Below are 27,848 nucleotides of genomic sequence, written 5' to 3' on the forward strand. Positions count from 1 at the left end.
ATGTTTGTAAACACAGGTACGCCGATGTCGACATTGTGGGTAAAATTATAATGACGTCCGCACGTAGCTTCCGCCATAAGCGCCAAGGGCTGCGATGTGTGCCAACAAAACAACGTTGTGAGACGCCATAAGCGTTGTGAAAGCCACAAGCGCTTAGGCAAGTGATGTGCGCCAACCAACAAAACCAAGTAGCGAGATGCGACTCACATCCAACCGCGACGCAGCTCGCCGGCATACCATTTTTTTTTTTTCTCGTTGCTCGACTGAGAACACCACATGCACAATTAAAAACCTTGAAGAAACTGCGGTAGGCAGAGCGTCTTTCGCCTACCAAGACAGCGCCACCGCATTTTCGTGACATAAGTCCAGTGGAATTTGTCTATATCAAAGTCTTGTGCATTTAACCACGCTCTGATTTAATGTTGCGAGTTGTAGTTTTATGATTGCACGTTTAAAGTTGCATTGTTTTACTTTTTGTGGCCTGATGTTGTATTTTATACACTCTGCATAGACCTCATGTCTGTGGTATGTGTTGTTTAATGTACATAAATACAAAATATTACAAGCAAGGCATTTGTGCAGAAGTAAGGTAAGTGAATAACAATGTGAGCAGTCTCTCTTAAAGGAAACTTTTAAGCTGATAGTGACAGCAAATGAATCAGAGAACACTAAGCCTCAGCCCCAGAAAAAAAAAATCACAGCATATCCACAGAGTGAATGATGACGAGTGGGGCGAAGCGTCCGTCAGCCTGTCCGTGCTTCCATCCGTCCGTGTGACCATCCACAAGTCAATCCATGCATCTGTCCACGAGTCCGTTCATCCATCTGTCCATCCGTTTGTGCGTGCATCCATCCGTCTGCTAGTTTGTCTGTCTGTCTGTGCATTCATCTAGTGAACACTCCAAGTACCGCCATCTCCAATCTCGCAAACCCTGTGGCACATACCAGCACGGGCATGTGTCACCAGTGGGTGGCTACGTACATACATACATACGTACAAGGGATGGACAGACCCGTGCCGTAAGGAGCTTCGCCCCTAAAAGAAAGCCAGTTATTTACACCGAGAAGGTACGACTCAAGAACAATGTGCATTAGCCTCTGAAACAAAAAACAAAGATGAATTGACTCGTTCTCAGAGGGATGTAATGTGGCGATCATAAATGTCAGCAAATCAGTACTTTGCAGAGCACTTTATTATGTGCAACCTTGGGATCTGTATAAACAACATCGGTACAAGAACATGCTATCTCAATTACACGATACACACTAAGCGAATTGCAGGCATATAAGTTTCTACACACATTACACGCATCAGGAGACAAGGCATCCTGTTTGCACTTGTCCAGGTGTCATGCCCGTCCTATCACTAATTTATTTTAATGGTTCAGTAGTACACTTCACTACCATACTCCAAGCACACTAGCCTCTTGCTTCTTCCCATACTTGGCTGCATAGAATAGCACACATCACGTGTCTCTCAGACCTTTATTTTGCATGACAAGCATCGAGATCGGGCTACCTGGCACCAATCCTCCAATGCAGGGTCAGCTTGGTCTACACTGTTTGGTCGTACTACGTATCGGATGCAATCAAACACCTATAACCTCCGTTACCTCAACACACTTTCAAAAAATGACATGTCACCGGGAGAAATAAGGAAAATAAGTCAGTGTTTTAGCACTACTGCATCAAGGTATGGTGCTTCTTCCTGTTTTGAACATTTTGTTATTGCTTATGTTGAATCACAATATTTTGGTGAGAAATGTTGAAAAAACGCAGTAAGACTGCTCTCTGCTGTGTATATATATAGTTCTCAGTTTGTGCTGATCCCTGCGATATGCATTTTTACTCTGTAAATTTGCAAAATCAAGAATGGGTTTCAATGTTTCTGTGCACTGCCAAAACTATGCTGTTATCTTGCCACACTGTTATGTGGGTGCCATGGAGTTTTTTCTCAAGCCTCAGCACGTGGCTTTCACCTATGTGTCCACTCGACACTTTGTGAAGAGTAAAATAAAGATTTCACTTCTGAAAGCTCTAAAGACAAGAGCAGACCTAGCAGTAACAGTTTTGCCGCAGTTTACTTGCAACACCACCTGTCAAGAGTTTCCTACTTCCCGTGAGTATGCAAATGGACCTTGAGGCTGCCGTTCCGCACAAACTTCATAGGACAAATCGGGCACTGGAAGGGTTTCTCGCCGGTGTGGGCACGGACATGCTCGACGAGGTGGTGCTTGTGCCTGAAGGCCTTGTCACATTGGTCACACTTGTACGGGCGCTCGCCCGTGTGTGTTCTTTGGTGGTTCTTTATGGCATAGGCATAAGGTGTGGCGTAGTCGCACACGGGGCATTTCCAGAGACGTTCTCTGCCGTGAATGCTTGCAAATGACGGTCGGCCACGACGGCGATGCACGGTGAGAGAATCTGTGCAGTGGAAAGTGGCGAAACTTCAGCAAACAGGAATATGAAAAAAATGGGTGACAGTAGCTAGTATATACAAGCTTATACCTTCTTCCTGCATCCTTCTCATAGACATTTCAGTTTTGCAGTTAAGTGTGCGGTTTACAAGTTTAATGTGACACACTTTAACTTTCTTCTGATTTCTTTGTAGTACCTTACTCGGTCATTTTTTGGGGGTTGCGCACTGCAAATATGTGCTAGCTACTGAAGAATGTTGCTGGCTCGCTGACCATTAGTCCCGAGTTTTAAGCGTGAGGCACTGGTTAGCCCTTTCAGACGTGACTTATAGATACTTTGAGGTCTGTTGCTGGGGCCCCTCCAAACAATTCAAAACATGGCCACAGAGGTGCTCGGTTGGGCACAGCTCAACAAGTTCTTTCGCAGTTGATTCATGTGTATGTTTGCTCAAAGCATTATGTGCCATCTTCAAGGTAGTAAGTAAGCTCTTTTTACACCACTTCCATTCTTTTTTAGTTTCGGACCAAAACAGGCAGAGGGTGGGTAAAGGTTACGAAGTGCAAAAGGTTAACGACTGTCTGTAAATGCATGAAAGTTTAACAACCTCATTTCAATACCCTCAATATACAACGGCAACAAAAATAATGACATAATACAATGATTTATATAATATTTATCATAATACATTTATTTAGTAACTTTAACTATATTGCAATTATATTTATTTCCCCTTAAAACGTTCACTTTGTTTTCGCATAATTAGAGTCAGATCTTTGGGTATAATTATAGTGCACTTTTGTTTTCCGTTATGTTCATTTCGACCAATGAAAAATTTTACTTTCGATATGGCTCATTGAAAGCAGCATGTCGAATGAACATGGCAGTGATTTTAGCAATGTGACCATATGCAATAGTACTCTATGAAATAAGGTAACTGAAGACACACTAAATGTGCAGGAAGTTAAATTCATTCATGCCTCAATAACCTTGTTTTCTCTTGGTTACTATTCAACAAAACTAGAGAGAATAAGTTGTGAACACAAATGTGTACAAAGCATCTCAAAGGGTTGGACACTGGTCAGGTTAGGTGGTGGAGTGAGTACTTCTCCACAACGAAATTCCTCGAGGATTGAAAAATGTGGTCGTATGCCAATACTCTGGCACAGATGACGCATGAAACACTGCAATGTTGAGAAACATCTGCCATTTTTAAAAAATGGGTGTGCTATTATAACTTGCTGTTCATACTAACTCTGTTATGCATACCAATGCAACAATTGCAGTTCCATGTTCCAAAATTCACTCAGTTCCTGAAATGAAGACTCTTGAAGCAAACCAGCAAAAAATACTTGGTCGGCCACACATTCACTTGATAAGCAAAGAAGCCGTAAATATTAATGCGTGTAGTCGTAGAGTTTCATACAACAGTACCTAGAGAGGAATCTAGCACTGCGATCGTGTACCCCCATGGGAACTGTGGGAAGTACAGGCTTCGGATTAGATTGCGTTACCTAGCGGACTGTCTACGGATATTTTTCTACAGTTTCAGTTTCGTTCTTCGTGTGGCGTGGGTGGGGCGCGGTGCAAAGCACTGAAGCAGTGCCTTTGTCATTCAAAGAGGCTGAAGACCGCTAGGTCTCTTGCTACGACATTAGAGCTTTACAGGTTGTATTTGACACTCAAAGCAAAGTGTCGTCCACTCACCGCTGCACAAAGATGTAGTGTCTTATGCCAATGCAGAAAATTGCATAAAATTCACGTTTTTTTAAGCGTGCCTTGCCAAAACTCGTTCAAACTTACTGTAAATTGGCAGCGAAGTTAAACAGATACACCGTCACATTCCTCTGACTCGACTTCACAACAAAACGAGAGGTGCGTTGGAAACAGACCACTTGGACAGATGCACCTGGCACAGCAGCAGACAAAACCATAAGTGTTTCTCACTTAGTACTGTACTGTTCTTTCCATAAATAGATAATGTGTACTTTCAAGGGCAAAACAAGCATTGTTTTGAAGTGTTGTAACAAATAATTCATTACATTGTGATGCCAAATGTGGAACGCAATGGCAGAGCAATACATACCCTGGTAGTTAAATATGCCCACGTTTCTCTTCTACCGCCTAGTCACAAAAACTTTCTCCAATAAAGTTTGTGTGCGAGAAAATGAAGGAAGTTTCAATCAGATATAACTTTATAGCACTATGTTTTATGTTTAGCAAACAAGCGTGGCGAATCTCAAGAATGTGATCAATCCAAAGCAGATCCGAAGCCTGTACTTTCCTTAATTCCCATGGGGGTACAAGTGCCGCTAAAGGAGCCCGTGTAGACACTAGCGCCAGATTACTCTTCAGGTATTATTATATAAAACTCTATGCGTGCAGTGAAATAAAAGATAATAGGGCTTCTTTGTACAGTCAGTTGTAGAATGACATGGAACACACAAGCCCAAGCATGATGTATGTGCTTTTTGAGAGCTTGCACTTGCCTGGTCCAAATGTTTTCTTGGCCAACTGTACACACATATAGATACAGGTGATCTTTGATATAATAAGGTTTGAAGGGCTTGAAACACATCGTCGCATTAGAAAACACAAGCAGGCAACACGTGGAAACTAACATAACTAAAGGAACATTTCCCACCATCAAAATAAGGAATTGCAGACCAGGGCGGCACTAAGGCAACAACTATTTCACGAAATCCGCAATCCAGAAGTGGCGCCACTGGCACTAAGCTTGCAACACAAGTGTACAACAACAAATCGTAAAAAGATAACCATGAGACAGGCAAAGTAATGTGCTTAGCACCACAAGATACAAGTAAATTTTCTCGCATTTTGAACCACTTCCTCTACCGAATCGAGTTCAAAATGCTAAACAGTATTTCATACTGGGGAAAACATCAGTAAATGCACGAATCCAAAAAATTTAGGAATTATGTCGGTTGTACTGATAAAGTCACCAAAGCATCCAGCAACAAATGCTTTAGAAAAAAAAAAAAAAAGCCGAACTCACACATAGCTGAGGAGTACACCTCCAATGAAATATTTCAGCATATAGCAGTTCTTGAAACACCAGCAGAAATCCCAATTTAGAAGCATTAGACAAGAAGATGAGACAAACACTTCAACTACACAATCCCGTTGCTACAGAGCCCACAACTCTCATTATGGCCATGCCCACATGTGCAATTTGACTTTCACATCTATGGTGCACTTAGCAGTCCCATCTCTCCCTCTGCCCAGTGCTGAAGACTCTGTGTTGTCTCAATGAAATTTTAAACGAGCTTTCCATAAGCCTTTTTTAAAATTATGTTGCATGCTGTCACGTCTTAACGAGAGCATGCGAGTCGCATAAGGCTTTATGCTTTTAGTACTCCAAACAACATATAGCTGCATATGCAATCTAAAGGCTAAGGGTGTGAAAGAAGGCTGCCCATAACAAATTCAGCAAAATAAAGCTATGCTTCAATAGCGACATAGAGGTTGGCTGTGTGTGGCGTGGACAATAGCAACAGTTGAACTGCACCAAGACGTTGTGAAATTCATCCTCCGAGCTTTAATACATGTTCCAAAAGCAGCCTATAAAATTTGTCACCAAGGCATGTTATTACTAAGGAACAGAATGAAGCAGAGAATTTTATGCTAACACATCCTGTGAGCTACACACTCTCTCATAAAAATCGAAGATACCTGAAGAATATACGTCGACCCTTCAATAGCAAATCAATACGCAGCTAGCTGCTCCAGAAACAGATCAGAGAAAAGTGAAGGGCATTAGTTCTGTCTCCAACGAAACCACAAACTTAGTCATGCAGATAGGGAAGGCACAAATAAAACATGATATGCAACGGCTGTTGAGACAAAACACGAAGTGGCGGGTTCTGAAAGCACTTTACCAAGGCAAATAGTAGTTCACCAATAACATAGTCAATACTACTTCCGGATGTGCCAAAAATGTGGCTCAGATTGTACATTTGCTTGCACATAGCACACATTTAGCCAAATGGACATAGGTATCAATATAGTAGCCTTGTTTTCACTTGTCCCAGTGTCGCACACATCTTTTCTATTGTTAAGCAGCACAGTGTCACATTTGACAATGGCATGTGCAGCTATACGGTCTCAACGTTAGCCTTTCTAATGACACACTTCCAATTACAGGACTACATGAAACACATCTTCTCAGCTGCTTCCGTTAAAGTTGACACACAGACACCACCAGACAAGAGCTTTCTGCCTCGGTGAGTTTTCAAGTGGCGTGTAAGGTTGTTATGCTGCGCGAAATTCATGGGGCAAAACTGGCACTGGTAGGGTTTCTCGCCAGTGTGGATGCGCAGGTGCGGGACCAGGTGGCACTTCTGTATGAAGTCCTTGCCGCAGTAGTTGCATTTATACGGGCGCACTCCTGCGTGCATTCTTTGGTGGTACTTCATGCTACAGGCGTGCGGTGTGCTATATGCACACATACGACACCGGTACAGGCGCCTTCCCTCGTGATATGATTGGTCAGGGCTGCGACACTCAATGGCCAAGTCTGCACAACAGAGAGTGGAACATTGTAAGCAAAAGGTAAACCTAAATAGAAGGACAGGAAGACTGGCTATAAGGTGTTTGCTACTTTATACTGGGGCGATGTGTCATGCTACACAGTGAAACGTAACAAATGGGATTGTGAAAAACTTTCACAGAGACATGAGAAACTACGTGCTGCTTAAAAGCTGCGACAGGGTGTCCATGAAAGAAAGAACAGCGATGCATCCAAAAGCTACTTTACTTGCGAATGTCAAGGCGAAATGTGCTCCGCTTATTCCCACTGATGGTGTCAGTTCTAAGATAACCGATCCGATTACCATCACACTTCTGCATGCTACTGAAAAAGGTGCTGTAATTATTTCCTCCTCCGATTCTCATTGAAGCCAAAGATATCAATAGTTATGCAAATTAAAAACACATCTGCAAGTCAATTAGAGTGTTAGGTTAATGGTACCCTAAGGCACTTGAACGTGAATGTAACGAAGTGTACTCGTTTCTTACAGCTACCCCTGTTACACGATGATCCACAAAATGAATACCTGCTCTGCAACGTAGATGGAGGTCAAATACAGGACGCATGGGTAATACTGAACACCAGTAATCAATAGCTTCCCTTACCGATTCTGGCCGTACAGCTCCAGTGTGAAAGCAAGTACTCTTGGACGAGTTAATTTTATAATGGGAATAGCAAGCAATCTGCAACGCAAATCCTTTCCCTTCATACTAGTTCTTACTGGTCGGCATGATATACTTCGAAAGACTGGCATAGGTAATTTTCATGGCTGATATCAGCCACATCTGTCAGAACAATACTATAGTTATCAATACCAGATTGAGAAATGGAGTACTAGTGTGTCACATGATTAAAGCTACTCAAATGATGTCATTTCTTCAGTCAGTGAATGTTAAGAATGTGAGCATTTCCCTGTGCTTTAACCTGCTAATGCTTTGTTCACAAGAGAGATCAGCACAAGGCAAAGCACAGCAGATCAATAATGCACACAAACTCGGAGACAGCTCTCTTTACACAATCCCATCAACAATGTTTAATAGACACACGTGAACATGTGAACACCTTGCAAAACCGTCAAATGTTATTCACAATTTTCACAGTGCACAAATGGCAAAGCCTCAGCATGCAACGCATACAAGCCTACAATGAGTACTAGAAGGTATTTCGTCAAAAGGGAAAAGGTGCTTTTAATGAAACAAGGCATAGCTGTGTACACCAAACACCAACAGTAGCACACTCTTATACCTTTGTATATAACGTAAGCGCAGATGGCAAAAAATAAAATTCCTCTGTTCTCGGTGCATATCGCAAACATCAAAGCACAAATTAGTTTTTAGTAAGTGAACACCACTGATAATGGTTAATTAACAATGAGACAAAGGCAAGTTTTCATTAGTAAAGTTTGTTTTCTCCATTACTTTTCCTTCCGAGATTCTCAGCACACACATACACCTGTACATTCATGCCACGTGAACCAAACACACATGCTCCAAGTTTTAATGTACAATTTAACTTTATCTTAGCGACTAGGTTCCTTTGAAAGAACCACATGGCATTATTAAACAGTAAATGAAGGTGAATATTAAGTAGTATGCAGAAAAGAATTTCTGTTCAGGTATTAAAATGCTTATAAAACCAAAAGTCTTGCTCCAACACTGCCAACCTTACATGCTTTATGAACCATTTATCATTTAATGTTGACGTTGCATCTTATGTTACTGCTTACTGTTGTTGATGACCTAATGATAGCGTCACACAGAGCCCAGTGACAAATTGGTTCGATCACAGTCAGTAGGCTGGTACTGAGATGTAATGTTAGTTGAGTTTATTGAGCCAATGGCAGGCGCATAAAACAGCATAAAGACGTGGTTAGAATATGCTTGTGACTTTTGGCCTTACTCTTTTCATGCAATCTTTCTTCTTTTAGGCAAGGCTGCTCAACCAGTATTTTCATGCAGTATTTCTTATTTTAGGCAGGCTGCTCAACCATGATGCCATACTACACTTAGGAAGGATCACTTCAATGCTGACATAGATAGGGGGCGTGTGGCATGGATAATGGTAATTGGTGCATCAACAACAGGAGTGCTAACATGCCCTAGTAAAGGTGGCACCAAGGTGCATTCTCATGATGGAAAAGAAAAAAGCATGACAGTGGACATCAAAGCATTTTGCAAAACACTCAAGAACACAGAATGTCACTGCTTTAAGCAGTATATGAACAGACTCGGGGGACGAATTGCAACTCATGATTACGGAGTTAGACAAGGAGAGCAGAAAGGTGGGTCTTAAAATTAATCTGCAGAAAACGAAAGTAATGTACAACAACCTCGGGAAAGAGCAGCGCTTCGAGATAAGTAATAGTGCACTTCAAGTTGTAAAAGAGTATGTCTACTTAGGGCAGGTAATAACCGCAGAGCCGAACCACGAGATTGAAATAACTAGAAGAATAAGAATGGGGTGGAGCACATTCGGCAAGCACTCTCAAATTATGACACGTAGATTGCAACCATCCCTCAAGAGGAAGGTATATAACAGCTGTATCCTGCCGGTACTTAGCTACGGAGCAGAAACCTGGAGACTTACAAAGAAAGTTCAGCTTAAATTGAGGACAACGCAGCGAGCAATGGAAAGAAAAATGGTAGGTGTAACCTTAAGAGACAAGAAGAGAGCAGAGTGGATTAGGGGACAAACGGGGTTTAAGGATATCATAGTTGAAATAAAGAAGAAGAAATGGACATGGGCCGGGCATGTAGCGCGTAGACAGGATAACCGCTGGTCATTAAGGGTAACAAAGAGAAGGGAAGCAGGTTAGCGGGAGACAGAAGGTTAGGTGGGAAGATGAGATTAAGAAGTTTGCGGGTATAAATTGGCAGCAGCAAGCACAGGACCGGGTTAACTGGCGGAACATGGGAGAGGCCTTTGTCCTGCAGTGGACGTCGTCAGGTTGATGATGATGATGAACAGACTCTTCAACCATACAATAACAGAGCTTGTTGCTATGTGAAATATATCAGACGAAGAGCAATCAGCTTTCTGTGGCACATCAAAAATCACTAAGTCAGCAGCACACACAAAATTGTGCAAGTTGAGGATAAGCATTTCTTTTTGAAGCAAAATATAAGGAGATTTCTTCCCAAAGTTCTGAGCTAAGTCAATCCTGAACTTCAGCAAATAAGTACTTCACAAAACACTTCACTCGATACAACTTTACAACTCCACAAGACAAGTCATGCCTCGTTGAGCAGAAAAAATCTAGTCCCAACGTTAGCCCTTCCAGCCACACTGATACCACAGAACCACTAGCACGTCCATTGTTTCTCCTCATACACTCCAGCAACAGCACACACAACTTTGGGATATACACAAACATCTGGATTAGCATATGGCATTGCATTTCCGCACATCATACACCTGGTAAAATGTACAAATATGGTTAGATCAACTTTTTTTGAAAATAGTTAGAAACACTAAAAATCTTCTAGTCCACCACGTCATCCTTCAGGTGACATGTGTGTTTTCTTCCTTATTTTGCCAACGCCTTAGTGACACATTTCACTGGGGCATGAAAAAGCTAGTCTTGAGCTTAGCCCCTCCATACCACAGAATCACCAGTACATCCAATGTGTTTCCCTGTAACCTTCTGCAGCAGCACACATGAGCAACATCAGGCGAAAGCTTCCCGTCTCAGTGGTTTTTCAAGTGGCGCGTAAGGCCGTTCTGTCGCGAAAAATTTGCAGAGCAGAGGTGGCACTGGAAAGCTCTCCCGCTGGTGTGGATGCGTTGATGCACGATCATGTTCCACTTGAGCGTGAAGCCCTTGCCACAGTGGTCACACTTGTACGGGCGCTCTCCAGTGTGCTTTCTCTGGTGGTGCTCCATGCACTGGGGGTAAGGTGTGGCATACTGGCACACTGAGCATCGCAACAGGCGCCTCCCTTCGTACGAGCTCGAAAGAGGTGGCCGACCAGGGCGGCGACCCACGGCGACCGGGCCTGCATCATAGATAGAGAAATGTTCTCGGCAAGTGAGAGAAAAACTAGGGAAAGAAAGACTTGAACTGGTATAGCACATTACGGCAAAGAAGAAATGACCGAGCGGACCGACACAAGAGGACAGAGCACTAACTCTCAACTGAGCTTTACTCGCAAATTGAATCACATATGTACACTTGCGCAAGCATATAAAGAACACCCTAACATATCGCTCAGATTAGACATGACCATCACTATGTCGCATACTAAAGATTCGTAGATGTCTCACCCTGCTAAGTGAAACATAAAGAATGGGAGTAAGGGATTCTTGCATATAGGCATGAAAAAGTGTATAACGCTTAAAACCTGTGATGCAGTCTCCACTTGAGAAAGAACAGCAGTGATGCATTGTAAGCACTCTAAGCGTAAGTATGAAGTATGACACCCAAATTATCTGCTTAGGTGAGGTCGATTTAATGTGTTTAGCGATTAACACACTACATTAAGGGCAGCTGCAAAGATGCTACCAGAGTTTCTCGTTGGAACTGAAGTTTTCAGAGGTGAAACACACACAGTACGCAGACTGTCAATAAAAGTATCGGCATGCTTAACCAATTCGTTCAGCTACAAGCATCACATGAAGTAGCCAAGGCACAGCAATATGAAGAAATTCATTTTTTTCCCCAGCATCACAGCATTTTTAAAGCAGCCGAGAATCATTGCCACTTAATGCATTCTAGTGCTCAACGATTAAATGGCATAAAAGAACAAAATGTACACTGTCTTGTAACGGCGGCCCTCTTTTTCACGTTTAATATGCATCGCTGCATGACATTGCACTTCTTAACGAGCTCATTATGGAATGCATATTGCACACTTACTTCATGAACTACTTTATATCTATATTCTCACCACAAGTACACTATGTTCGGCCTACAAGAAAAGTGACAGATTTAAGTAGAACTTCGGTTACCTACCTAGGACTTGCTGCATATCAGCCATTCCAATGTGAATGTGCTGCATTATACGGCATTTCCCTTTCGCTACATAAATGTCGCTTCATGATGGGATTACGGCTGTTGCACAGGAGTTCAAGGTCACGTCCATACAACGAAGGCATCATGCAGAATTGAGCAGTCGCGAGGTGAAATTGGGAGATTTGGCAAATGCCTTAGAAGTAACCTCAATACTGCTTTATCACAGGTACAGATGAATGAAACACAGAACTGCTCGAGTAGAACCTGTCAGCTGTCCTCTCTACAAGCGTTGAACTTAAGACAAACATACTGTAGCCACATAATAGTGGCAGGGGCAGTGTTTAGTAAGCACTCATCGAATGAAAAACCTATCAAAATTCAATGCCAGTCGTGCTTACTATTGCACTTTCAAATTTCACGTTATTTTTAAGTTTGAGCAGAGCAGTCATCCTATTCACAGAGCGATTCCTGCCTGTCCTTCCGAGCAAAAACTAGCACCCATTGCTAGATCAGGAAGTGTACAGTATTGAATTCGTACCGCCTTTCCTGTTTTGATCATGTTACAATGTGATGTATTAGCAGAACTGAAAATAAGCATATTTAGAGTTTTTAACGTTATCTCTGTATGTCAATATATATCCATGCCTACTACTGCATTATTTGCTACGAAATAACTTTTAGGGCATATCTGCTCGCAAGTTGAACCTTTATGCTATAAACGACTGGTGCAATACATGCGATGCACGATACATGGTGCGATACATAGTACACTGTTCTTAATATTAATAAATGCAAACATACACACGTATGATCAGGCATGGTGCTAACTTACTTGCTCAATGACAACCCTCTCCAGTCTCTGTCTCATCACAAATACCTTGGCATTCACATTAGAAGTTGCTTTGCTCTAGTTATGCATGAAAGATTACCAATTTCACTCTGGAAAGTCTGACGTCATAGCTACTAATGACTGGCAAGGAGGTCTGTGTCGCTAATTATCTATGATGCTTGTCACCAGAAACGTGATGTCGCTAGCCCTTCAAAGAGCAGCAGCACACGTCACGTGTTTGTGGTGTTCTATCTGCTGCAAATTTTAGACAATTGCCATGGAGCAAAGATGGCACTAAAGTATCTCACACTGACATGTGCAGTTCACAAGATGCACCTCAAAACAGTATCTTGCTGACATGAACGCGGTTGTGAATTTTAACGCCTTCTAAAAGACCTCCTGCTGTAGACGAAAATACGACACACATTGACATGCACTGGTGTAACAAGGTACAGTTCACTTTCACTGTTGACAGCGAGAAGAAAGCTTATTCCCCTGGTCTTGCCGGTGAGTCGTTTATTGGTTGATAAGAAACGTGCAACCATCTTGTGGTACCTGCATGAGAGACAAGTCAATTCAGGGAGGAAACTCAAGCAGACTCTCAATAAACAGAACCCGAAAGAACCTGAAAACTGTGTTTCATTTAACAGGAGCTCGGTTTACTGAGAGATGAGCAAGTTTGTAGAATGCAAATATGAAATGAACTATATTATTGGCAGTTGTATTTTACCAGTTCTGTTTAAGAGGCTTCTATTTACTGAGATTTTACTGAACACTGAGCACAAAGTTCAACAGCACCATTTTACTTCTTGCACCTGGCCGCTAACAAGCGCTAGCACTGATAGGTGCACAAGCAACTTGATCAACACATGCAATATGAAAGCAAATACTGTACAGCTCTTCTGCATGTTTCGTTACCTCAGGGTTTCCATAAGTTTGGAAGTGGAGAGCTTACATGAAACCATGCAGGAGTGATGGACAGTGCTTCCCAGAACAGCACATACACTCAATCACCTCTCTATTCACCTTTGTGGTATAGTGGCACCCCTCCCTCTCCCAGCAGCTGGAAGCCAGAATGTTCAGCAACTCCCCAATTAAATGGGTACTGACACGAATTTTTCGAGGTTAGCCTACTACGCCATACAAATCTACTGCTAGCCCAGTGACGGGTTAGCGGATACAATCGTGTGAGGGCATTTCTTTTTGTTTGGCCTTGCAAGTTACAGGAGGGTTCACATTGTTGTGCAAATAAAAATTATTATTATTATATAGAGACAGCTCTGCACAAGATATAAAGCCCATCATTAAATGCTGATGTGTCATCTTGACATTAAAGTTCATTTTCACGTGGTGCACTTACTGACATCAACACTAGCGCGACGCCACGCAACAGTGCCAATTCTGGTGACTTCCCGTGACAGTACGGCTAGTTGTGAAGTTTTGATGTCAAGCACTAAAAAAATTCAAAATGGCCGCTTGTGTGTCACCAACTGAACCATGCGTGAAGCAGCCAGGGAAATGTCAGAATATCTTGCGTGTATTAGGTTGTGATGTCAGGGTACAGTAGGAACCGGAACTAGCTTTTGAGAACACACCGGAATTACTTTTTCTGCATGCAATGCTGCTTACCAGAACATTTTCCTGGCTCTTAAAAACTTGACCTTTCACTTTAAGTAAAAAAAGAAGCAGTTACTGAAAAATTTTCATGTTAGCAACCCTTTAAAGGGACACTAAACAGCAAAACCATTTTTTCATATTACTAAAGTACAATCACACAATCCCAAAAGCACCACTCTTACGGCGACACGATGCTTGGTAATCGAGAAATCCACACAAAATTGTGGATGGAGATGACACCATGAAATTCCGGCAACAAACACCATGACACAGTAAATTTTGAAGGTGTCTACTGGGTCCTGCATAGCTTCTACTCGATAAAAATGACGTACATTGTCATTTTTAGAAGCCTAGAATGGGAACAGTTAGGGATAAGAGTCAATGGAGAATACCTTAGTAACCTGCGCTTCGCCGATGACATTGCATTGCTGAGTAACTCGGGGGACGAATTGCAACTCATGATTACGGAGTTAGACAAGGAGAGCAGAAAAGTGGGTCTTAAAATGAATCTGCAGAAAACGAAAGTAATGTACAACAACCTCGGCAAAGAGCAGCGCTTCGAGATAGGTAATAGTGCACTTGAAGTTGTAAAAGACTATGTCTACTTAGGGCAGGTAATAACCGCAGAGCCGAACCACGAGATTGAAGTAACTAGAAGAATAAGAATGGGGTGGAGCACATTCGGCAAGCACTCTCAAATTATGACAGGTAGATTGCCACTATCCCTCAAGAGGAAGGTATATAACAGCTGTATCTTGCCGGTACTTAGCTACGGAGCAGAAACCTGGAGACTTACAAAGAGGGTTCAGCTTAAATTGAGGACGACGCAGCGAGCAATGGAAAGAAAAATGGTAGGTGTAACCTTAAGAGACAAGAAGAGAGCAGAGTGGATTAGGGAACAAACGGGGGTTAAGGATATCATAGCTGAAATCAAGAAGAAGAAATGGACATGGGCAGGGCATGTAGCGCGTAGACAGGATAACCGCTGGTCATTAAGGGTAACTGACTGGATTCCCAGAGAAGGGAAGCGGGTTAGGGGGAGACAGAAGGTTAGGTGGGCAGATGAGATTAAGAAGTTTGCGGGTATAAATTGGAAGCAGCAAGCACAGGACCGGGTTAACTGGCGGAACATGGGAGAGGCCTTTGTCCTGCAGTGGACGTAGTCAGGCTGATGATGATGATGATGACATTGTCATTTGTGGGTGTCATAGACCTAGCATACATGGTTTAGAAAAATTTCATAAAGCCAATTTAGCGAAAATACGAAAAAAACATTTTGCGATTTGCTACAACATGCGTGGAGATTTCGGCGTGAATTATAAAATTGAGACTACAACCTTGATTTCCTCTGCTAATAATGAACTTATCACAGTAAAATGTGTGGTATTAGAGTTCTTAGAGTGCCCTTTATCAATCTAAATAAAGTCATTGTTTCTCTTCAGTGTCTCTTTAAGGCCAAATCCTACCGAACTGGCCTGTAGTGGCACTTGTCAGGCTAATATACACATTTTTCTTTTTCACCTGTATTCTGCTATCACTGTGACCACTTTCATTATCCCCTTCCCAAGCCCCTTTACTAGCATAACTACAGTTAAACATCAATACAGCAATCAAATATATTTACAAAATATAACAAAATAAAAGTAAGAACCTTCTATCCAATTTAGCATAAACAGAAGCACTGGAATCTGTCCTACAGCATAGAACAGCTCAAAGGTTAACGCTTACTCTTTCATAATGTATAACCCGCCTTTTTTTCATAACCCGCCTTGCAGGCCAGAGCAGAATTAATTTTGTCAGCAAGAATGTGCAACACAAATCTGCTTATAATGAATACCAGATATAATTAGGGTATTTATGCATCACACCTGAATTAATGAACAAGCTAGAACCTGTAACCTCAATGCAAGTTTTGTGCAGCTTTTCCTTTTACTGCTATCCGTGTATACCACAGTCAAACATGACAGGCAGAACACACACACACATACACCAACAAAACCCTACATTTACATTGGACGCACTGTCAAGGGGCCCCTAGACAGAACGCTGAATGTTGTGTCCTATGCCTAGCCAGCGAAAGTGTCTACATGTCGAATTTCAAGAAGCAGGGAAAGATCGATACAACTTTTGTTACAAGATTATGCTGCATTTTCCGCACCAGCCAACTTAGCTGAATGTTGTCTATATCTAGTGAGCAGCCTTTATAGCACGTGCCATTTTTTCCGAGATACCATAATGCCAGTTATTCTCTGTCTTGCAGCTTTTTCATACTTAGTAGGGGAAGCAAAACAGCTGAAAAACATGAGCTACAACTGTTAATTGTTACAAATAGTCATACATTGTGGGAGTTGGTTGCTATGAACTTCACAACTGAAGCAATTTCATGGCTCTTCCATACAAAAAGGTGTGGAAATGTCAGGTGCATCTGCTTTTCACAAAGCTTTGCAGGCAATGAAAGTAGCAGTACGTTTGAAGTATGCAAAAGACTCTGAATGTGGGGAGGAACTTCTAAATCGGTGCTTCTTCGACATGTGTGTGGCACGGAAATATGAGAATCGCCCAGTGTTACTTCACATTCTGAAGCAGCCTCACGGACAAGCCTTGTTCTGTGTGACCTGACACATTCTTTGCTCAAGCGTCTCTTTCACTAACGGGCGAAGAAAAGAAAGTAATTAAGGGCATTGATGTCCTTTTTTTTTACGCCGCTTCTTAAGATTGCTTTTGGGTAGAAAGAAGGGACAGAAACTGCGCCAGTATGCAACAGCCGGGCGCACCTTCCTGTGCAAAAATTTATCCGGGCGCGCCCAATTAAGCCATCCGCGTACTGGCACGTCACAATCTGTACGCACGCTCGACGTTTGATTTGCTCGATAAAACGAAATTCGAGGAACCTCGGCATTCGCAGAGCACGAGGCTTTTACGCAGTGTACTTATATATGCCGTGTTTAACGCATGCGAACGAAGGCTGGCGACACTGCGCAAAACGTTTCTATCAGCTTCACGACTACACCGAAACTTCACCGAGTCATAGACGAATAGCATTGACCGCAGTATCCCGAACACAGTGAGCATTTCCTGCACAATCCAGTGTACGGTTCAAAATCTCGTTGCATCTCGTCAAAGTTCGAACCAGCTTGCGCGCACGGTTTGTCTTCGACGGCCGTGCGCGCACATCCGTGCAGTGTTTACGCTGCCGACGAAGCACCACTCTGACCTTTCCAGCACAGCTTGAACGGAAAACAACGACCGAAGGCTGCATTCGCCGCTGACGGTGTGCGTCGTGAACTTCGCATAACAACAACGGCGAAGACGGCGAGCAAGGCGTGAAAACATTTTCAACACAACCATATCGCCTTTCAAACGGATGGCGTAAAAACTACCAAACTCGCCGACTTTCACGGCCTCTTACCGCTGCTAATAACATTACAATTTTTTTTTTATATGAGTCGGTAAACATTAAGCGTGAAACACATCTGAACTGAATGTGCTGCATAACGAAAAGATGCGAAACAACCACGGAAACAACAAAGCGCCATCACGCGCCATTTCAACGGCAGCTGCGAGTAAACAAAACTAGGTGTTCTGTGACAAAACTGCTACTCTGCGCATGCGCAGTTTTGCCTAGGCGGGAGATATGAATCTGCTACCACTTGTTGATTTCTGCTAAAGTGGATATTAAATGTTACCGTATCATATCGTTATCGCTGGTCTTCGTTACACAGTATACTCTGTTCCAATCATGTGTGTAATATCAGAAAAAATAAATAAAAAGACTCGTGGAGGATTTTATGAATTCCTGCAGGACGTAGCGATAAACTTTACCCGTGCCCCGCTATCTTAACATTCAAACGAGTACGCATGAATTTATACGTTTTTCGCTTTCGTCAGCAACGCATGTTTCACTCTAGATAGAAAAACGCGTGCACCGGCATTAACGATAGTGTTTAAAAACATGCGTAAGTGAACGACTCGAACCCTCGACTAACCGATGGCGTCTAAGCGTGCTCCCGATGTTATGCTATTATGCCTACCCGGCTGACCAGAGAGTGCGATTGAAACGGTATTTACAGGCCTGATGACAGGTATAGCGCGAAAACAGAACGACGACAAAGAGACAAGATGTCCTTCTTGTCTCTTTGTCGTCGTTCTGTTCTCGCGCTGTATCGTCATGTCATACCAACTAGACCACGCTGCCACACTTCTAAGGTATTTACAGCTTTCATGCTGCAGAAAAACAAAACGAAACAAAAACGAAGGTCGAGGCATTGATTGTATACGTCGCGAACACAGAACAATGCAATTGTAGAACCGAGAAAAAATTGAAGAATGCGTCGAAAGACCTTGAGTCCGAAGAAGAGCGTCGCGTTCGCAGTCGCTCATGCCCGAAAAACGATTGGACAAGCTTCTACGACTGAAACGGGAACACGGCGCTTTGCTTCCCATATGCGCGTCAGCATATACAATGATGCGCAGCCCCACATTTTTTTTTCTCTCATCAATTAATTTTGCGAGTTCGGCCTCATATCCTCTATGAGTCACCCGGAATAGTTTTGGTATCTTGTAAGCATTACCACAGGAATTAGAAGGGCCTATTAGATAGTGGCTAATCCCGGAACAGCTAGGGCGCCGTCCCCCAAAGGAATTAACTGATCCGCGTTCTCCATTTGCGTTCCACAAAGCAAAACTACTCTAGCAAAACTGCCGGGTTCTTCCCCATTGTCAGTGGGTTCCCGGCTTTTTGTGGAGGCTCAGAAAGTAAGTCTATCGTTTGGTTTATTCCAGCACTATACCTACATAGAAATAATTGGAGGTGGGTGGGAAGGGGGTCAGGCATGGGCTTTGGACACCCTATACCATAGAGTTTTATGAAACTCTATGCCCTAAACCTTGCTATTGAAATGGACATGTGAGAATGGAGCTCACGGCGCTCAAGCTCAACTCCACGTTACAAAAATACAGTTCCAGGCTTTTAGGCTTTGCCTTTTTTTTTTCTCCTGTTAGGTTCGCAATTGCCGATTTTCTATCCGCAAAATTCATACAGTATACCGTTACGGAGACTGTTCGATAATAAAATAATCAGGATAACTATTTCTCATACTCTAAATCACCGAAAATGTTTCATGACGCCAAGGAGGTGTTAGCCTGAGCAACGCCCCTTCTAGAAAGATGCCCGAGGAATGGCTCGCGCTCCCAGCGGAGTTGGCCTGCCTTCAGTTTTAAACAAGCTCCGCGCGGTAGCGCTCGCGCCGACACTATCATCACGGCGACGGGCGCTGCCACAGAACACCTACCAGCACGGAGGAAGGAAAGGTTTCCTTCCTCCGTGCCTACCAGTTTGGCGCTACCAGCTAAGCACAAAGGAAGGATAGGTACCTCCGTTACAGTGGCTGGAATAGGAAACCTTTTCCTTCCTCCGTGGGAAACTGTGATGAGCGGCGAGCGGCGCCTACGGAGCGCACTGAAGCCTCCGAGGAGGAGCCGTGTGGGGGCGCGCGCAATCGTTTATTGGTAGGGTGCCTTGATGCCCACGCTACAGTGTCTAGAATAGGGGAAGTGTGCAGACCGCGCCGCCGGCTCTGAGGCCGCTCCGCGATGCATCGAAAAGAGAACTCTAGGGGGCGCTGACACCCGCTTACACGTCCGCTCGCTGTGTAGTCGTCCGCTTGTCGCGCAGCTAATCGGCCGTTACTTAGCACCGTGCGTTTAAATTCCACTGTCTTCATTCTGCTACGTGCACATGTAATTGCATCTCCATTTGCCAGCTATGATTGTTGGGCCAGTGTGAATTAAGAATGTCGGGAAGCAATGTTTTTTTTTTTTTTTTTGCCGTGACTTGTTGAAACAGATCGCTTTTGGATCTCGCGCTTTTATTTTTTAATCGCGGTTTCTATAACTTGTGCACACGGCAACAATTTCAGTCCAAATTTTAATCGCAGACGCTATCAAGCTTCTGGTTCATCCAAAGATCCATGGATTGTAGTGCGGAAATCGAAGGTGACGGTGCTCGCCGAGCACGCGGCGTTCGAGAATGGGTGATTAAAATGTGCTCTTGTTATAGCTGCACCTTCGTTTGCATGCTTTTTTTTTTTTGCTTGAAGTGTTTATTCGGTTGTTCTTCTTTTGTGCGCTAAACGCAAGCCTCTGCTGCAAAAATATTTTACTCCACAAATGAGAGGCAATGAAACATCAAATGAATTGCGAAATTGCAGTCTGAACTGTTTTTTTTTTTTCAATTTAGAACAAACCAGGGGCGTAGCCAGCGTGTGGCACTCCGGGCCCGTGAACCCCCTCACCATCCGAAATTTTTTGGAGCCCGTTCCTGCGTTGAGCGGCGTCGCCGTTGGCGATGTAACCGATGGACATGAAAAAAAAAATAGATGAAAAGGAGAAAATAATACCGAGGCTGGAATGAGATTTGAACCCAGGCCCTCTGCGTGGCAGTCCAGTATACTACTACAGAGCCACGCTGGGTTTTGTTTTCTTTATTGGCCGTTTTGACTTATAACAAACACAAAAGAAAAATATATTCACAATAAAACAATCGGATGAAAAAAAATCAGTCTTGAGAGCTAAACAGAGAAAAAGGAAAAGACGAAAGCCTGAAACGCGTTCACGAAAAAGACTCTATACAGGCATGGTGTAGAGCAAGGAGTCGCATTAGATAACAACCAGTGATCACACAATGCTAACTGCGCAACGAGTGTGTGGTATAATGCTTCCCACCCAACTCAATGTGCTCAGCCATAATTCTTCATCGTCCTCGGCCACATGCACCTTCAACAAAGGGTACAGAACACTTCACAGATGTGTAGCGGATACCTCGCTCATCCGCTGAAGGAAGAATAATGGCGTGGTGAGTGCCGTCTTTCTTCACAAAAATTATGATTTATGGCTTAGTTGATAGATTGCGGAAAGCCAAAACTTCAAACAGAAGTGGCATTTCAAAACACGAAGCTGCGCTCAAAATTCGCATTAGGCAGTATCGATCATCAGTGAATTTTTCAGATTTGGGTGCACGTTAAAGAACCCCAGGTGGTCGAAATTTCCGGAGCCCTTCACTACGGCGTCTCTCATAATCATATGGTGGTTTTCGGACGTTAAACCCCACATATCAATCAGTGAATTTTTCGCCATAGCATACAAAGCCCAAAATGACACTCGAACACATTGGCCAGCCCGGCCCACACTTCAGATAAAAAGGGTGCCCCCCCCCCGATAACATTTCTGGCTACGCCCCTTGGAACAAACATATTACACACTGTAAAAAAAAGGACAAGAGCAAGCACACTAAAGGTCCAACAAGAGTCTCTGGCATTCAAGTCGTTCTTCTAAGTTTCAAGTGCTTCCTTCTTTCGCTCGCTGAAGCTCGTTCTCTGTTGAGGGACTTAGTAAAAAAATGAAGCCTGGTCAGAAGAAAAAACTTGATCACGTTGTTTGTCAGCTCGTCTTGATGTGTGTGACACCCAACGCGGGGAACATTCTTCATGATCTGCAAAACTTCAGTCATGCTGTCTCGCTGAAGATTGTTCCAGCTGAACCACATCGTAAAAACATCTTCCAAAGCTTCAATAAATGCAAAGAACTCGACGGAAGGGTACAGAAGACCTCCTTGGTCGCAGAAATCCGTAAACGAAGAAAGACCTTCAACTGCGTCTTTAGCGGATGTTAAGAGCAGGTCAAAACATTCCCGACACTTCGTTGCCATTGGGAAAGATCGTTTCCATTGGAAAGATGCCATTGAGGCAGGCACATTGGGAAAGATCGTGGGTACGGCGCCAGGCAGAAGGACCGGTCGCGTTCTCTCAAGGCGTACACTTTTCCCGTCAATAATATGTTCAAAGTGTCGTGATACAAACTTTTTGTCGAAATAAAGCTCTCAGACAGCTGCGTTGGACTCAAGCGTCTTATCTGCTCTTGGAATGTTGCGCTGCCACTGTTGAAATACGTCCGCTTCTTTGGGCACGCCGAACAACGAGACTTTTTCTTTGCACGACTTGTACCCGCTCTTGCAACCGGGTACAAAACAGTGACTCTGTCGTCGGCTCATCACTGCTTCTCAAGGCATCATTTAAATGAAGAAAACAACACGAAAGGCACGCACAACGCACGCAGTCCAGCATGCACACATGTGCTTCTCGTGGCGGCCTGACGTGTAAGCGGGAGAGCGCGCCACCTAGCGGATACATCGCCAAGCTGCCTCAAGGGTTGCCATACGCGCCGCTTGGCGGTAATCACACTTCAAATATTCTAGGCACTGTACCCGCGCGCTCCGCTGAGGGTGAGGACAGCCGCGTCGTCTGCTACGACGGCCGCCATTACGGCTCCTGCCGTAGTGGGGCAGCATGCGAAGCGCATTACCGCTTGCAGTGCTCGCGTATGGTAGGAAAGAAGTACTCGTTGGCGAGCTTTTTTTTTTGGTGCAACTTGGACACCTCTTAGTGCTGTTGTTGCCTAATTGTTAAATGGAACAACGCACGTCATACAAACTGGTGGCCTGTGCTTGTACAATGCGCCAGGGGCTGACATAGACTGAATGAAATGAGCCACGAACTCCCACACCAGAAAGATTCGCGTTAAACCGTTGTCGTCGTTAAGACGGAGGGGCGCATGAACTTTTATTACTACGCTTGCTGAAAGTAATGCAATATTTGGGTCTTTGTGAATCAGCCGAATAGCAAAGGCAGGAATCGCTGTACTTTATATACTTGCGTGTGTGTGTATATATAACACACACACACGCACTATCTGACATTCGGTACCACCTTCCCCTGCCTCACCATTTCATGCACTGTGCAGGCAGCATACCCGAGAGTAACATGCTTTACCAGTGTACCTTTATGAAACGACACCCACGATTTCAGTGAACAGGCCATTTATTTGTGCGCCTTAATGCTGCGTTGTCCCACTAGTGAAAATCAAAGTCAGATACAAGACAAACCAAATGCAGTACGAAATGAAATGTTTAAAAATAAAAAATGCAAGAGTCAAAAGCGTGCCCACGTGAGCCGAAACCTTTTAAGCATACAGCTTATCTTGGCGTGTCCATTTCTCATGAGAGGTTGACGCCGGCACATGTTTTGCTTGCATGTCCATTGCAACTCCCGACTGGAACCTGCCGAAGGTGAATGCGCAGCCTTATTCTTGCGTACCTCTCTGTGAGCAGTCGGTATATACTGTCCTCGTGCTCCGCGCATACACACAAGCTGCGGCGGTGCACCTTGTTTAGGTATGCGGTGAGTGAACGAAGCGGCGACTTCATCGTGACTACTTTGTCCGTGCACCAAGAGTTTATGGCAGCAAAATGCTCCTCATAGTCTATCAAGGCTTTCATAACTCCCTTGCTGGGGTAGATGAGGTTGCCTCCATCTGAAACGTACTCTTTCCGTGCTGTCAGCGAAGCATGCTCGTCGTTGGCAGTTCCAAGGAGAGCATCTTTGCATTTTGCGCACTTCACAGATGTCAAAATTCCCTTCAAAATAAATCCTCCTAGGTAAAAGAGAATACTGCATTCTGTGGACGACAATCCTTCGATGAACAAAATCTCTGAATCATCGATTTCTTGAGCTTCCTTCTCGACGCAGGCTTCCTTCCCCTGGGATAGCAGGTCCACCAGGTACCAGAAGTGCGTCTTCAGCCCGATCTAGCTCAAACCCCGGCACTATCTCCATTTCATCCAAAAAAAGGACGCAGTCCTTTTCTACATCCTCCATGGTCTCGGCTTTGCATTTCATAACGTCTATCACTTCGTGAAGAACGCCTGGGAGAAACTTCAAATTTTGAATCCTCCGTGCGAGCGTTCTTTTGGATGGGAGAGGATATCCCATTTTTCTCAAAGTTTCATATCCGGTTGTTCCACAAGCAAACTTAATTTGAAGGCCTTGCTTGACAGTGTGCGGAGACCAAGAGTTCCCCAAGCTGCTGCTCCTTGAGAGAGCGCGTACTTGATCGTCGTTGAGAAATTTCATATTTTGCGAAATATTTGTTGCCTCAGTCTCGAGTTTTGCACTTTTTTCTTGAGACCACTAATGGTGTTCTTGGCTGTGTCATGATGTTGCTGAAGTTCAGAGTACTTTCTTGTAAGGTCAGCAAGCTTCTTCTTCAGTTCTGCTGATTCTGCAGTAAAATTTGATGTCTCACCAGCCGCTGCATTAACTTCTCTTGAATCTGCATCACTAGTGTTCGCTGACAGTTCAACAACGGCGTCGTCAACTTCCATGGTGTCGTGCCCATAACACGATGTTTCTTGCCGTGTAGATTCAGGAACGGCGTGGTTTTGTGGGGTCTCTAGGGTAGTTTTAACTGCAGCTGGATATTGACGCAGACCAGGAGGAGATTTGTTGGTCTCGTTGCTGGAGGGTGCAGGCACAGTTCTTTCTTTTGGTGGCTTTCGTTCCTTAGGCAGTGCTGCAAGCAGAAATGTATGTATTCATGAACATATTCAAGCAATGCCAGTTCATGTCTAGCTTGTTAATTTTACAAATGTAACACATGCAGCAGATACCGGCTTAGTTATTGACGTGAGGAAGACACTTGTCCTTCCCCCGCCCTTTCCACAAGGGATAGGGGAAGGTCTTAAAATACCATAATTAAATTGTGCTCAAAATTTCTCCCCACAATAAATGGCTCTAATTCAAATTGGAGCTTCATATGCCAGAGCTACACGTGTGCGCCGTTGTGGAGGGCTCAACTGACATTCGCTCCCTATGCAGTTTATTGATTATTTGATTGTAGGGCTTAACACGCAATACTTTTTTGCAGACTAGTTGGTTCATACTTGAAAAATTGAATTGCTGCACAAACTTGAAGAAAAAAAACAAGAGAGACAGGAAAGAGTGCAGTTTTTTTTTTCAAGCTTAACACGCCAACGCAACACAGGTAATGAGGCGCACTGTAGTGGGGGCTCGTGCATCGTGGATCTCGTATACATAATGGTTTCCGTTTTCCCCCTTTGTAAATAACATAGCCACTGCACCTGACATCCTAGCAGTACACGACCGTGTGCTAAGTAGCGGAAAACTGTTGTGCAGTGGGTCATGCCTGTAAACACTGAAATCCAGACGTATATACAGTCATGACCAAAAATGCAAACAAGAAATATAAACCACAACACTCAAGTATCGCAATTTTTTTTTACATGCAAGTCAAAGTGATGCAACGTAATCACAAAAACAAAGTTGGGAAATGTAGCTTTCCAAACGCACTAATAGCGTGCCATTATTTGACCGTCTAATATTAGCAGTATTTTTCGATTTTGCGTGGTCTGGTTCACATTTTTGTGTTCGCATTTCCTAGCTTTGTCCGTGACTGCATTTCCAGAATTTATGCACTAATGTGGACGCAGCATATGAGGACCTATTTGGTGTTAGCTTCGTAGAAATCCCAGGTACATAGAGTACTTGCAACTGGTGCTGCTTTATGTAATGCAAGAAAAAAGTTCAATCTTACGTTTGAATGTGAACAAAGTTGGGGCGGCATTCGGTTTCAACTTCTTCCAGCCATCCGCACGATGTTGCTCATAGTTGTTCTCTTCAAAGTGAGCCTGCAAATAAAACCAGAATTAAAAATTAACACACTGGCAGAAGAAAAACGAATGTCTGTCACTGTCAATAAACAAGATTTCATGTATGCATTCAGTATGATTCGCAGCAGGAACTAGCAGCAACTTTGAAGCACAAAAAGAAGGAAACTAATTGAGCTCACGCGCGCTTTCACGTAAGCCACTTCAGTGAGCGCGATCATAGACCCAGCCTGCTGTTATAATAACCCTTTCAATTTTCGCACTGAAGATCTGTAAGGATTCCTGAATTCATGTGAATAAAATATTAGTCTATTGTGCCGACAAAGGACCAGGTCTGATTTTATAGCGAGCGTTACAGATTTCGTCCTATCGAAAGCTTTGTACCCAAGCCTCCAAGTTCCCAATGCAATCGAATTTATTTGTCAGGTAAAAATGACAACACTCCGTAACAGCGCATGTTTTGTTCGTCACTGAAATGTTCCTGATTCCCAAGTATACATACGACGATACACACAAGACGGGCAGAAGTCCGGCCTCGTAATATTACGAGTTTTTCGCAGGAACAGCATGTTTATGTTCAAACGGCTTGATTTCACAAGAGGCGTTCAAATTTCGACCGATCAGTGCCAACGCGTGCACGAATAAACATGGGCAGGCCTCGTAAGCGTTGTGAAATCCCCCTACCACGCACCCGAGCTTATGTTAATTCCCTGCGAGGCCATATGCGCGCATTTCACGTCCAATTTCCTCTTATGTGAATTACGTGAACTCTACGTGCCGTACTCTTGAAGTTCGGCAGCAGTCAGGCGCCGTCAGATTTCCGTACTCGCTCGCCGGCACGCGGCCTGAACTCACTCCCCGTTTTCTGCCCTTGCATATAATTTTCTCCCTCCTCCACTTTCTAAATTCTCATCTGTTTAACTACACCTCCTGCGTCCCCATCTCTTGCCTACTTTTCGTTCAGCTCAACTCCGCCAGCACCCGGTCGACGCGTACGCTGTCGGGGCGAGTTGGCGAGCGAGTACGGCAATTTCACGAAGTCTGTCTTCGGGCTGCGAGGCGGACGGTCACGACAGCGGCAGCCGGTCTAGCGAGCAAAATAGCTGCGAAGCGCAGTGCACGAAATTAACAGCCTCGGGTAGGGGGTGGGAAGGATTTCACAACGCTGCTGCCAAGGCAACACTTTCCCGTGCAAGGGCACTGAAACTAGTCGCAATTCCTATGAATGTAGTAGCACACTCGAGGCCCTTGAACCAGCATGAAATGTTATCGACACGGGGGCTTCCGAAGCCCCCGTACTTGACGCATTTTCTTAAAGCGTGATCTTTTAACACGAGCACGCCGCACAGTACCCTGCACGACGTTTGGCTGTCCTGCGTTTACATTGCGCACCTAAATAAAAAACAACGGCGCCCTAAATAATGCTGACCAGTCAGAATACGACGCACTAAAAAAAAATGTTTACTTACACTGCATACGTGCGACGTATCAGTCGGTTGCCACTTGTCTCGTTTGATTTTAACGGTCCAAAGAAGCCTTCTTTTTGGGTCTCTTGGAAACCGGTACAACTTCCATCCGTTTCTCGAGTGATTCGAACACTGCGGCACGCAGCAGCCGGGCATGGTGATGCGGAGATGGGTGCATAAAACTGTAAGGGAATGAACACTGCCCAACAACACCTCACACGCCAAGCACGAACTACCGGCCGGAGGCGCCAAAATGGCGGTCGCGCTGGCGCCGAAGCCGAGGCGGCGGCATCTGCCCTTGCAAAAGCTGACACCACTCTAAGCGGGGGCGCGCGCATCGAGGCACTCCATTTATTGGTTGTTTGCACGTTTCCGACGGTTTCGTCGGGCGCGTTCGTCTTCGTTTTTTTAATTGCGGTGGCACTCTGACACCAATGCTTCTGTATGTACTCTCATCGCGCGAAAACAAAGTCATTGCTTCGTCCCGGGGTTCACTACAGGCT

General features: G+C 44.0%; 1 protein-coding gene across 1 annotated transcript; it reads right to left on the reverse strand.

Annotated features, from left to right (window-relative positions):
* Positions 1–519: 519 nt before the first annotated feature.
* LOC142772261 (uncharacterized) lies at positions 520–27,516 on the reverse strand. Its single transcript, XM_075874458.1, has 5 exons — positions 27,349–27,516; positions 25,807–25,900; positions 10,757–10,959; positions 5,060–5,267; positions 520–2,424 (listed from the first exon to the last, which is right to left on the reverse strand). The coding sequence occupies exons 1-5, from the start codon at positions 27,499–27,501 to the stop codon at positions 2,111–2,113; spliced, it is 972 nt and encodes a 323-aa protein (XP_075730573.1). The 5' UTR covers positions 27,502–27,516; the 3' UTR covers positions 520–2,110.
* Between the last annotated feature and the right edge of the window lie 332 nt (positions 27,517–27,848).

This window comes from Rhipicephalus microplus, chromosome 9 (assembly GCF_043290135.1).
Source record: "Rhipicephalus microplus isolate Deutch F79 chromosome 9, USDA_Rmic, whole genome shotgun sequence".
NCBI classification, from domain to species: domain Eukaryota; kingdom Metazoa; phylum Arthropoda; class Arachnida; order Ixodida; family Ixodidae; genus Rhipicephalus; species Rhipicephalus microplus.

Coding starts and splice junctions, on each gene's coding strand:
- LOC142772261 (XM_075874458.1), bottom strand. CDS start 27,501: ATGCCCGGCTGCTGCGTGCCGCAGTGTTCGAATCACTCGAGAAACGGA. Junction 25,901..27,348: donor ATACGTCGCACGTATGCAGT/GTAAGTAAACAT, acceptor TTTTATTTGCAG/GCTCACTTTGAAGAGAACAA. Junction 5,268..10,756: donor CGCTCAAGTGGAACATGATC/GTGCATCAACGC, acceptor TCGATTCGGTAG/AGGAAGTGGTTCAAAATGCG.